General features: G+C 46.4%; 1 protein-coding gene across 1 annotated transcript in view; it reads left to right on the top strand.

The window, feature by feature from the left end:
• PASD1 (PAS domain containing repressor 1) overlaps positions 1-11,775 on the top strand; it is a 93,646-nt gene extending 81,871 nt beyond the window's left edge. The window contains exons 12-18 of the mRNA XM_045068079.1: positions 951-1,077; positions 3,607-3,869; positions 6,639-6,821; positions 7,165-7,362; positions 7,712-8,007; positions 9,223-9,484; positions 11,117-11,775. Of these exons, the coding sequence (XP_044924014.1) occupies positions 951-1,077; positions 3,607-3,869; positions 6,639-6,821; positions 7,165-7,362; positions 7,712-8,007; positions 9,223-9,484; positions 11,117-11,257 (1,470 nt within the window). The 3' untranslated portion in view covers positions 11,258-11,775. The remainder of the gene's footprint in view (positions 1-950; positions 1,078-3,606; positions 3,870-6,638; positions 6,822-7,164; positions 7,363-7,711; positions 8,008-9,222; positions 9,485-11,116) is intronic.
• Positions 11,776-13,088: the final 1,313 nt, after the last annotated feature.

Below are 13,088 nucleotides of genomic sequence, written 5' to 3'. Positions count from 1 at the left end.
ACAAAACATAGTGCGCTTGAATGGGGAGGTTGCGCAGTATCCTGAAGTTCAAATGCTGGGATTTGATCCAGGCCAGTATGTTCCAACAAACAGGTTCCTTTGTAGAAAAATTGGCATGGGTCTATGTCTTAGTCCAGGCTGAAAAAAAGAAACAAAAACAAAATAAAACACAGCCGAGGCACTAAAATTTTCAGCAGAAATGTAAAAGATTCCTGTGCTAAATCAGGTACTTGTATTTCATATGAGCAGTGAGCTGCAAACTGTTCAAAAAGGATCTAGTCATAAAGGATCACTAAACTCAGAATATGACGTGTACAATTTAAAGCAGCAAATGGCTTCAATTGAGGCACCAGGGTTAGGGAAGAGAGCACTGGGTTTGAAGTCCTTGGACTCTCTCTGTCTCTCTGCTGCTGCCCTGCTGTGTGACCTTGTCTTCTTTGACACTATCAAAGCGGGGAGGTTGCACTAGAAGCTCTCCAGAGCCATTTCCATCTCTGTGCAACTATAGTAAAGATGTTTTTTGGTAATAATACTTCTGACTTCAACCTACATTGAAGACGTGAAGCAGCTGTTCAGTAGCCTCCATCTGGCAGGCCCTCTGGTGGCAGTGCCCTTCTCCCATGGCCGGGTTAGCATCCTACCAACACCTGGGAAAGGTGGTTCTTTTTTTTTTCTTTTCTCCTTTTTTTTTTTTTCCTTTTCTTCTGCCACAGCCTTTGAGTGACACACAGTTTTCTTAGGCTTGTGCTTTTAGTGCATCTGTACTGTGTTTATTTTCTCAGTTTTGTCAGAGTATAGCATGTGGCACCTATAATCACTGCTTATTCCCTTCCAGCAATATTTTTCAAGGACATGTTTCATGATGGTTTGTGTTCTGCCTGTGTTTCCTGTTGTTTATGTATCTGTATCCAAATTGAAATGTCATATTCTCCTCATTTGGAAATTCCCAGGATCAAGTTGATATTGGAACAGTTGAGCAGTATGGCCCCCAAGAGTCTGATCATGTAATTAGGATAGAATCTGATACATCTTATGATTCCAGCACATCGTCCCTGGAAAGCATACTGGCATCACCAGGTAAGTACATTTGGATGTGTGGATAGGGATTATCAGAAGAAAAACTGTGGCCCACAGGGTAGTTCTTGTTTTTTCAGAGGATGAGAATGTTCTGTTCATAATGATGCAAAAATCACAAGACTGAACTTATTTCATCTTCTGTAAGTTTTTTTGAGATGATGATTTGAGAGTGATGAAAGTGAATATCTCATCAATGGTTCAAGTGCTTGGGAATGGTATTATTCTGTCCCATTAACATTTCATCTTCTAAAGATTGGTGCTAGAGCTCAGCCCTTGGAGGAGTAGCATCTCATCTCTTTGTCCTTTCTCAATCTTCACTGCTATGCCGCAGTGGTTGCAGTCCAAAGAAACCCCCCCCCTTTTTAAAAAAATTTTTATATATTTTTTAAAAATTTTTATTTATTTATTTAACCGAGAGAGATCACAAGTAGGCAGGGAGGCAGGTGGGGTTGGGGGGGAAGCAGGCTCCCTGCTGAGCAGAGAGTCTGATGCGGGGCTCAATCCCAGGACCCTGACATCAAGACCTGAGCCGAAGGAAGAGACTTAACCCACTGAGCCACCCAGGTGCCCCAGAACTTGATTTTTTAGAGAAAAAGAAGGAATAGTTATTTGTCTCGTTGATATTTAGGAAGGTAGAGTCAATCATTTTCCAAATGTCATATGCCTTCTTAGTACTTTTGGTCTCCTTGATATCACTGTAAGAATGTAAAATGGGCAAGACCAAAATGACTCCCCCACTGGGGGAGAGGGAAACCCCTTGTTTTTTTTTTTTTTTAAAAAAGTACTATTAGAATTTTTAGTATAGGACAAAAAGGATAGTCTCTTAGAAACAGAGATACTTATTATGTAAGTTTCAATATTAAAGACATTTCATAAATATAATTGTATAAAAATACAAAACTTGAGGCGGTCCCAGATGCTTAATGCAGATCCTGTCCTCTAATTTGCTGACCCTAGCATGGAGTCTTTGCATTGTGGAATCTTTATATATAGAATTAATTTTTAAATAGCTAGCTAACCTAATAGCTAACTAATAACTAACCTAATATCTAACTAAACTGATAGCTAACTAACTAATACTTCTATTTTTTAATAGCTAGCTAACAACTCTTGCATTATGGCTGCCAATCTCAAATTTTGTTAAAAAAAATCTTTCCAAAACAATTGATTGGGGCGGGGGGGAAGTCGGTGAACCCATGATTGTGATTTCTGAAATGTGTAAGGAAAAATTTAGTTTTGAATTTGCACACAGTAAAGTTCACTCCTTGGGATGTATGCTCCTGTGGGCTTGACAAAGGCAAGGAGTCCTGTATCTGCCACCACAGTACCAGACAGAACAGTTCTGCCATCCCCAGATTCCTTTGTGTTGTCTTTGAACTCCAGCTCCGTCCCTCATTCTCTGGCAACCATTGGTCTGTATTTGGTCTCTGGTTTCCTTTTTCCAGAATGTCACGTAAATAACAGAATCATGCAGTCTCTCACCTTTTTGGTCTGGCTTTGTTAGTGAAATGCGTCCTAGAGTCATCCATGTTGCATGAATCAGTGGTTCATTCCTCTTTCCTTGCTTAGTAGTACTGCACCTTGTGCATGTACCACAGTTATTTGTTTACAAATCCACTCATCTGCAGAAGGACTTCTGAGTTGTTTCCATGTTTTTCAGTGACTATATATAAAGCTACTATAACCATTTGCATAGAGGTTTTTTGGTGTGGATACAAACATTTAATTGACTTGGTTAAATTCCTGGGAGCTGGACAACTGGGTCCTATGGGAAGCATGTGTGAAAGAAACTGCCAAACTATTTTCCAAAATGACTCTGCCCTTTTGTAGTCTTTTTTTTAAAAAGATTATTTATTTATTTGACAGATAGAGATCACAAATAGGCAGAGAGACAGGCAGAGAGAGAGAGAGGGAAGCAGGCTCCCTGCTGAGCAGAGAGCCCGATGCGGGGCTTGATCCCAGGACCCTGAGACCATGACCCAAGCTGAAGGCAGAGGCTTAACCCACTGAGCCACCCAGGCGCCCTGCCCTTTTGTATTCTTCAAATAATGTCCAGCTTGCTTTTTTGAAGGAGAGTCATTTCTCAACACCTCCATCAGTACTTCCAGAGCACTCCAGAGATCTCCACATTCGGGGAAACGTACATTTTGGGAAGAGATTTATGATTATGTTTGATTTGGTATTATCAGTTGGAAGGTACCAAATTTCCAGAAGCATGGCCAGAAGAATTTCATGATGAAAAGACACTCAACACGAATGGTTTGGGTACCTAGCCATTTACACTTGGGTGGGTGGAGGTAAAGTGAGACACTCCTTCCTTTTTCTTTATTTTCAAATATGAACACATTTTTAAGGAATGTTCTGAATTACTCTTGGTACCTGGCACATCTAATCCTGAACATGGAACAACGCTGGACTCTCCTGTTTTTATGACTTATAAAGGCAACAAAGAGAAATCTGTAAATCTTGCTGATAATGTTGGTACTTCTGCTTTCTTGGTCACGCGTTCCACTGGGCTTTCTTCTTCAGTTGCATCATCTTTGCAGAGCTTTGAATTCCAGCCGGCGGTGGAACAGGTGTCTGATGTGGATGAGGTACAACTGGAGGACGAGCTGGAAGAGGTGGACCGGATGGAGCAGATGGATGAGGTGGATGAGGTGGGACAAGTAGATGAAGAGGAAGAGGTGGAGCAGGTGGAGCAGATAGAGGAGCTGGAGCAGGAGGACCAGGCGGACCAGGCTGAGCAGGAGGCTAGCTCACCCTCCAGTGCAGCTGCTGGCATCAGTGATGAGGTACCTCTCAGAGTCTTGCTCCACATATTTGTCTGGACCACTAACCCTGCAAAGCCCTGAATCTGCACTCTTGTGTTCAAGTTTGCTTTGTAGAAAAAATCCCTTTATTATCACTCTTTCTGTCATACTGCATTTTCAGATGCAGCTGGGAGTCCAGTGGACCCTAGCAAACAGGGAGGTGGGAGGTTAAGAAAGACAAAATCTCTGTTATCCTCTTAATGTGAAATGTGTGAAGACACTATGGGTTTGAGAGAAAGTTTGGGCCAAATAGGCAGCTTATCTACTAAGAAAAGGCAGTATTTTCAAGAGCTGTATTCCTTATCACCTGGAAGGGGATGCTAAACATCTAGGGAAGATGACTTTCCTGGCTACCATGCCAACACCTCCCCACCACGAGCTAGGTTTCTCCAACGGAGGTTTTTTGTTCTTGTTGTTGTCGTTTTTTGTTTGTTTGTTTGTTTGTTTGTTTAGTTTAGAAACATGCCTTCCAGAATGCTTGTTGTATCCAACCTTCAAATGTCAGCACCAGAGTAAGGTTCGAGGTCAAATCAGTGCAGTTGGATTTACTACTCTGTTGCTCTTCTATCTACAAATTTGTGTACATAATCACAGATTTGGAAAATCATCTTTTATAATAGCAGGATTATTAAAATCAGGATTAGAAGGCAAGATAATGAATTTATGGTCTGTTATGTGCAATTGTGTACATTAATTACAAAGCCTAAGATGAGTCCCTCCCTCTTTTTTTTTTTTTTTTTGAGTCCCTCCCTCTTTTATAATCAAAAGAACTGAGGGCTAGAAGACAGTTGTTTGAATCTGGCCCCAGCCTTGACCTTGCTACATCCCTGAGCCTCAGTTTCTTGACCTCGAAATGGTCTGCTTGCCTTGCAGGGATTTCTAGACTGCTGTGAAAATTTTTGAACAATTTTAAAAAACATTTCCATAGCAATCCATATTGTCTTTATTTATGTCTTTATTTGCCAAAAAGCTGTGGTTCCCCTTTCCCATTGACAAGTTTCTCTTCTGCTTTGAATAAAGTCATAACTAAACTTTAAATGTGACTTTTGTTTACAATAGTCAGAATAAGCAGCAATGAGTGTGGGTAGTACAGCCCTGCATGTGGTAGCGTATTGGACTTATGTGGGGTACCATGGATTGACAGACTGGAGTATATCCAGAAGCTAGAGCCCAGGATGGAGAGAGGCTGTAAAATGTCATGTTGTCAGTAGTGGAAGTTAGTCACCGTGGAAGGCACTGGAGAAGGGAGATGGGCAAGGGACAGGAAAGCCTGCTCCAAGTAGCTGCACAGCTGTCGTGCTCCTGAAGCAGAAGCGAGTCTCCAGTGCATTAAACTAGGATGGAGATCTAGCAGCTCAGGGCAGGCAGCTTTCCACTCCCCTCAAGAAAGCCATTCTCAGATGCGTCAGGTCCCTTCCCTTCAGTGGAGAGGTGTGAGACAAGCTTGGTAGCTCATCTGCCAGGGACAGCAGAGAGAAGTTCCTGCTTGGAGAATGGGGATTTGAATGTGATAACCTGTAGGGTCTGTGGCTGCTAATCCCTAGTTTAGAGTATTTTATTTATTCATTTATTTATTTGCTTAATGAATACCTCCTTTTTTATATGAATATCTACATAGTTTACAACAAAAGAAGGACAATTGGGCAATTTTCACTGGCTTAAAAATTCACAGAATTTTTTATTACAAGCGAGAAAAGCAGCTTGCGTGTTTTTTGCTCTGTTTTTAATAACTCAGCTATGCTCTTCCATTAGCCACAGTATACGATAGAATAGACTCTTGTTTTTGTTCTCTAGCGGTTGCATGTATGTGTGCCTCCTCATCATTAATATTGGGACTGTGGCTCTCTCATCTTGTTTATGCACACAGTACCAACCCAGATCAAGGCAAATAATAGCTTCCACAGATAGTTCTTTCCCAAGAACCCTGCCTCTTCCTTCCACCCTCAGCCAGTCACTTAAGAAGCTGTGTCCACTTAATTTCTTTCACATGTGTCCCTTCCTCTCTATGTCTCCTGCCTCTGGTCTGTTTCAGGCCCCTGTTATCTCTACTGTAACTGTGTGTGGAAGATATGTACTTTCTAGGACGTTGTGAAGGTCAGATCCATGAATTTCTTTGCAAGTGCTTAGAGGAGTGCCTGGAACAAAGGAAGCGCCATTTGAACTTCTTCTTCTCACCCATTGCTAATGGGGTATCTGATAGACGTTTCCCACGTGCCTTGTCTGTGATATGATGGCCCACTGAGTCTGACTCTCTCACTAAGGATATTGGCAGGTCTTTGCTTCACACTTTGGGGCCAATTCCATGGTTTTATATTTTGAGGGAAAAAATCAGACTGCATGATTCCCATGATCCATTTCTGATCTTGAATTCTTGGATTCTTTAAAATTTTTTTTTAATTTTATTTATTTTATTTGACAGAGAGAGAGATCACAAGTAGGCAGAGAGGCAAGCAGAGACAGAGGGGGAAGCAGGCTCCCCGCTGAGCAGAGAGCCCGATGCGGGGCTCGATCCCAGGACCCTGAGATCATGACCTGAGCCGAAGGCAGCAGCTTAATCCACTGAGCCACCCAGGCGCCCCTTGAATTCTTGGATTCTTTAGCCATTTCTTCAGACTTTCTAGTCATGAAGGAAATTGGGGGTGCAGGAATCATTCTCATTCTCAGTCTTTGCAGACTTGGCAATAAAAGTCTGGTAGGATTTGGAGACCCCGGTGTCCCTATCTGTGAGCCACAAGCAATTCCTCCCCACAGTTAATACAACTACCGCCATCAATTATGTCATATATCAACAAGCGGGAGCTGGAGCTGATGAAAAAGTTCACGGAGCAGCTGGAAGAGCGGACACGGATGCTGCAGGCTGACATCCGAAGCCAGTGGGATGCACTGGAAATGATGAAGGAACAGCTTCAGAGAATACAGGATTCTACCTTTCAGGTCAGAGGCCAGTTCCAAGTAAGTAAGTGGCAGAAGGGAGAGGTAAAAAGAGACCTTGACAGTTGTCAAGCAGTCAGTCACCGGGGTCTGCTAGGAGGGAGAGCAGCTGCTCCAGGGTGGCAGTGGGGCATTTGGAGTGGTCCTCAGCAGGGACTTTTGCCTGTGCTATCTTTTGGCTGTACTGGCTGAGATCAGCCCAGTCAGGCTCTGGCGGTGGCAGACACAGATCCTATATAGCCAAGGTTTCCCGGGGGCCCTGTCCCACTCTGTCCCAGGCATGTCCTGTTCCCTGAGGAAAGGTGTGGCCTCTGAATACGACCTCCATGATACTGTGTCCTTCCAGATGCAGCCAACCATCTCACACCACCTTGACCATCCTGAGTTCCAGTCGTTGGAGCCAGTGCTCAAGAAACAACGCACTGAGCAAATGAAGGAGTCCCTCCCAGACCTCGAGGAGATCAGCCTTTCCTGTGGTTCATGTTCACCCTGCTCTTTCAAATTCTCGGAGGAGCTGGAGGAGACTTGTGATGACTCCAACCAGGTACGGAAAGCCTGTTTCAACTGGGGAGATGAAAGGAGATTTTATTGTCATAAACACCGGGGCTCACCTGATTCTCCTGAGGGGTTGATGCCTAATCAGTTGGCTGTGGTTCACTTGCCTGAGATAAAAATTCTTGGCGAGGTAGACCCAGACACTCGTTCCCAGGCACACATATGTGCATCCCGGATGGCAGCGCCTTGTGCCCGGATAAACACATAGACATCACCCTGACCACACCCGCAGGCACCGGGCTGCTGTCATCTGCTCTAGGAGAATGGAGGAGGGCTGTTCAGTTGGCTTCTGGGGGACTCTTGGGGGCACTGAGGTTCTTTCGTCTTTCCTTCTGAAGCCACTGCTGGAGGGGCAGGACCCATTCCTGCAGCAGCCGTTGCAACAGGCACAGGACCAGCTTCTGTCAGAGCAGCAGATGCAGGAGCAGCCCCAGCCGCCGAGCACCGTGGTGGGAAGGCAGAATCTGCAGATATACCTGCCAGGCCGGGCCAGCGTAGCTGTGCCCCTCTGTGAGGACCACATGACGTTCATGCACACCCAGCCCATCGTTCCTGTCCAGTTAGCAGCTGGACAACAGCCCTCTGGCTGCTATCAAGGCGATACTCTGCGGGATGAGGAAGATGACAGCCCTAGGTAAGAAGTGCATGGAACAGTGGTAAGTGCAGAAGTCCCTGCTTTCCCCTTATGGCCAGACACTGTGCCTGAGCCCATGAGTGACTTACCCACAGGGCACCCAACCCCCCTCATCAAAAGCAGTGTGCTCCCACTCACCTTGCTCTGTGGCTTCCAGACCCCTGCCTCTACATGCGCAGTGTGTGGCCAAGCATGTGCTGGTAGAACGGAGGAGACTGTGAAAATAGGAGGCCTAGATAAGCTAGGGAACTGGCAGATCTTGAAATCGCTTGGCTCCACCCCCCCAAGCGCAGTCTTACCGCACGGGATGTCTAGAGCAAAGTCTTATGTGCCCATAGCTGAGTGACTCCAGAGCTCCCAGCTTTCTTCTCCCACTCCACTGTAATCTGGTGATCATAGCAGACCAGAAGAAGGGGTCTCCAGAGAAGTGATAATCTATGTGAGGGAAGTGGGTGTGAAACAGTTGCTACATGTCCATTGGATACCAAGGGGCTAAGCTCCCCGAAGAACTAAGTTCTCGGAGGCTGTATGAGGACATGAACACATTTTCTGCTCAGTAATAAGTCTGTGGTCCCAAATGCCAGAAAGAGAAGGCTCTGCTCAGCAGTGAAGGGGTTGTAGAGCACATGCTTGGTGCCTAGTAAATAATTTTGAGCGAATGCCAGCTCTCTGAGCAGGCTTCCCAGAGCTCTCCAGATTTCCTTCTGGGCCTCCCCTGTAGAGTCAGTGACCCTGATATGTCTGGTGGGTGGGTTAGTGCCACGTTCCCCACAGGCCTGATCATCAGAATCCACTTGAGGAGGCTGTAGGAAGTACAGATTCAGAAGTCCCTATTTACCCAAGATAAAGGGGGCTCTTGTAGAGACAGCACTGGATTTGCAGGGAGGAACTAGCCCGGCAGCCCCAAACAGAAACAAAGGGCATGTCCCTGACTTTGGATGGGTAAAGTGACAGAGGCCCAAGGCCACAGAGATCACCATTGTGGGATATTCAGGACTGTCCAAGTAATACAAATAAAACCACTGGAGCCAAAAGACTAATTCACCTCAGTCTTTACATTCACCTGACTTTGGCAAATGGAATCTTCTTTGGGCAAGGTGAGGATACAAACCCATGAATCCTGATTTAGCCACCAAAACCAGTTGTGCCATAAGCACCTACCAAAGAACAAGGCAATGGCTCCTGGGTCATGGGTCCCAGACCCATGTCACTATAACATGTTTTTTTCAGTTTTGTTCCTGAGGAGCAGCAGAAGGTGTCCATGGTATATAGCCCGGGCTCTGACACAGTTGCTTCTACCAGCTTTCCTCAGTCTCCCATACATTCTGACTCCAGCTTAGTCACTCTGGAGACCCCGCAGGATTATATCCAGCTTTGGCGACAGCCACCAGATTCACAGCATCACCTTTACCTCCAAGTGAATACTTGGACTTCCAGTGAGCAGAACAGCCTGCAGGACCAAGCTACCTGGCCCCAGGTATAAACCTTTCCTTTCCCCTATGCTTCCCAGCCTAGGTCAGGGCATTTGGCATGGAGGCCAGGCCCCTTCCTCAGAAAGCACACACCACAGCAGTATGCTCTGGGTGTGAAATCCAGACTTCAGGGCTCAGTAAATTCGAGAGCAATTACTCGCATGGCGGCGGCACACACTGCTGAGTCAATTGATTCCCTTCAAGTTTCCATGAAAAAGTGAGCTGTCCTCATGGATCTTAAATGCGATCAGAGGTAAAAACTTCCCTAACTAACCCTAACCCAGACCCCTTTCTGAACTTGTGGATCATTCATTCTGCTGCAAAATCCTGGGCCTCGTGTGGGTGTGGTTCATTGTACTAAAAAATGAACCAAGGGTCCTACTGTGCAATGTGCTTGGTGTTTATCCACAGGGAGCTCCATACTTGCCAGGAAAGACCCCCACCTCAGGGACCATCTGCTACGGTCATATTTCCAGGGCAGTGTTGGCAGCTGATCCAGATGGAAATCATTTACTGGGTTTGGTCCCAGAAAGACTCTCAGCAGGCCCCTTGGGACCAAACACGCTCAATGTGACTAACAGTACTTATAAAGGGTGTTTTGATTCTGGCTTCAGAAATCTTTTTTTTTTTTTTTTTAAAGATTTTATTTATTTATTTGACAGAGAGATATCACAAGCAGATGGAGAGACAGGCAGAGAGAGAGAGAGAGAGAGAAGCAGGCTCCCTGCTGAGCAGAGAGCCCGATACGGGACTCGATCCCAGGACCCTGAGATCATGACCTGAGCCGAAGGCAGTGGCTTAACCCACTGAGCCACCCAGGCGCCCTGGCTTCAGAAATCTTAATGGAGCCTAACCTCTGATTTTTTAAAACTAATGACAACAACAAGGCAAACAGAACCCAGTAAGTTAAGGCAGAATGAGTGAGTTTGGAATTTTAAATGGCTAAATGTGTGGTTATTTTGACATATACACCTTGACCAGCTGGACTGCCAATCCTCCAGAAAGTTGACCCACAGGAGGCACTGCTCACATGAAAAGAGCACATAGATGCTCAGTGGACCCTGTGGTTCAGTTCCCAAGGCAAACTCTGGTGAAACCCTTCATCATGTCTGCTCTCAGAGCACTACCATCTGGATGGGCCCTTAGGAGCAGAGCAGCCATCCCAAGGAAGTGGAAAAGGGAAGATGCCTGGAAGGTTGTTGGGAGAACGCCATGTGATGGGAAAGGTAACAGCACCCCACACAGGTATTAACCCAACAGCCTTAGCTGGCAATCAGGCTCAGCATGGAAGTTACTTAGGTTGAGCAGAATAATAGCAGGGTCCAAGGGTAGGGCCAGGGAGAGAGCTTCCAAGCCTTTGGCTAGCCATGGCTGGCAGAGAAGCCTGGCTAGGGAGGGCCAGACACAGAACCTCATAGTCTTAGGCATGAAGAAAACTTTGGGGGAGACCAGGGCAACTCTTGCTGGTCTTTAAGACAAGATGTTGTTGGAAGACAAAAGTGGAGAGGAACCCCATTGTCCCCATCTGCACCTTCTGGCAGCGCCTTGTACGTCTGTGTCCCAAAGACATACTTCCCAGCAGCTTGCTGACTTGGACTAGAGGGAAAGTTTCACCTCGTCCACCTTTTTCTTGGCAGGTGTCAGCTCCTCAGGCAAACCCCGAGGCTTTCCAGAACCCTGAAGAATACTCACCAGACCATATCAGCTATTTTATGTCTGCCGCGCAGTCTAGCTCAGACGAGAACCAGCACCAGCAATACTTTCATACTGAACCTTGAGAGAAGAGGGACAGACAGGCCAATGAGGCCTGCATGGCCAGGGGACCTCCAAGGCTCACAGAGTCCCCTGGAGTAGGGGTTGGGGAGGGGGAGGTGGATATTTTCTTTTCTTTCCTGATAAGTTCTGTTTGGGATTGTCGAGCACAACCCATTTCTTGGAAGAGGCAGCCCGTGATCTCCAGTGTGCTGATGTGTGACAGCAGCCAGGCCCCAGCAGGAGACTGCTGTCCCTTACCTTCTTGCCTGGCCTTGCACACACCTGTTCTACCAGGGGTGAGCAGGCTGCAGAGTCTACTCAAGTTCAAATACCGTTTTTTGTGTTTGTTTTTGTTTTCTGCTGAGAAACATTTTCCAGCATGGTTTATAATCGGGTAGGAAGCTGTTTTGTCTTAAGCCACAGTCATGCTGGGGAAATCACAGGGAACAGAATTCCAATGGTGGAAAGCTGAAATCAGAGGAACACAGGTGCTTTGTACTAAATCACAGCTCCAGTGCTTAATAAATATCTTTCATTGCAACTCTCTGTGAACTTACATGATTGGTCTTTTGGAACCCAGAAATGGTACTGACCTAGTTGACTGGTACTGGGGTCCTCTCATTTCCTGGACTTGAGCCCCTCAGGGGCACCTCTTCTCCCTGCCACATTTGCAGAGACCGATGGCTTCTGCCACCCCGACTAGCCGTGTGCCCAGGCCCTCTGTGTGGCTGAAGCCTGCCGGCTCTTTCATTGATGCTGAGGGCAGCCACAGGCTTACTGGGCCCAAACCAGAGGGCCTAGACTAGGCTACCCACTCTGTGGAGACCATGCTCTGCCTCACATATCACCTCTGAGGTGAGCCTGGGTGCATTGCATGCATGTTCCTTCTCTCCTGCCTATAGCTTTTCCTCTAGCGGGGGTGCTCCCTGGAGGCAAAGTGATTTGTTCTCTGGCTAGATACCAAGTAGAGCATCTTTCCAACTGTCTACACAGGGGCCAAGAGGAGGGCAGCAGGAAGCACTTGAACAACCTATCAGAAGTCATCCCGAGCCTTTAATGTCTGTCTTAAGATAATGAGTCATTATCTTATTACTTACTTATTACTTATTTCCTTATTACTTACTTATTTTGAATAAGTGAGAGGAAGCCCCCAGTCTCTAGGGACAAGTTAAAGGGGGCACATGAGGCCTCACACCCACAGGAAGATTTCGGCATTCTTCAGGAAATCTGATCTCTCCCAGGGTGGTCTGGACTGAATGTGTCCCTCTCCAATTCATGTATGGAAACCCTACCCAACAATGTGATCATATTTGAAGGTAGGGCCCTTGGCAAGTGCTCAGCTTCAGATGAAGTCATAAGGGTGGGCCTCCCACAGTGGAATTAATGCCCCTATAAGAGGAGACACAAAGAGCCTGCTCCCTCTCACCTTGTGTGCACAAAGAAGAGGTCATGTCAGCCCAGAACAAGACGGTGGCTACTTACAAGCTGAGAGAAGAGGTATCTCTGGAACCTTCAGACTGTTACGGCAGTCTGGGCTGACCAAAACACAGGGGATATTTCCTTCTTGGCATGTCCCTTTGTAGCCATTGGGAAGGAGCAGTTGAAGGCTCACCTGCCGCAGTCACTCCTTGGCCCATTGTGTTTGGCAGAGGTAGAAAATTTCCAAGAACCAGTTCTCCTTGGCTGCCGTGTAGAGATGGCAATGGAGAAGTCAGGGACACCCTTGATACCCACCATGACTGTGGATGAGCAGAGTTTGAAGTGATGGGCATTCTGGGGGTGTTGACAGGGACTCTGTGGCCTCCTGCACTGGTAGCTGCCTCTCTTGGTCAGGGGATCACCTTCCCCTCCTGC

The sequence above is a fragment of the Mustela putorius genome, unplaced genomic scaffold (genome assembly GCF_011764305.1).
Source record: "Mustela putorius furo isolate JIRA1106 unplaced genomic scaffold, ASM1176430v1.1 tig00003899_pilon_pilon_pilon, whole genome shotgun sequence".
In the NCBI taxonomy this organism is placed as follows: Eukaryota; Metazoa; Chordata; class Mammalia; order Carnivora; family Mustelidae; genus Mustela; species Mustela putorius.
This window is presented reverse-complemented; position numbering and strand designations above follow the sequence as displayed.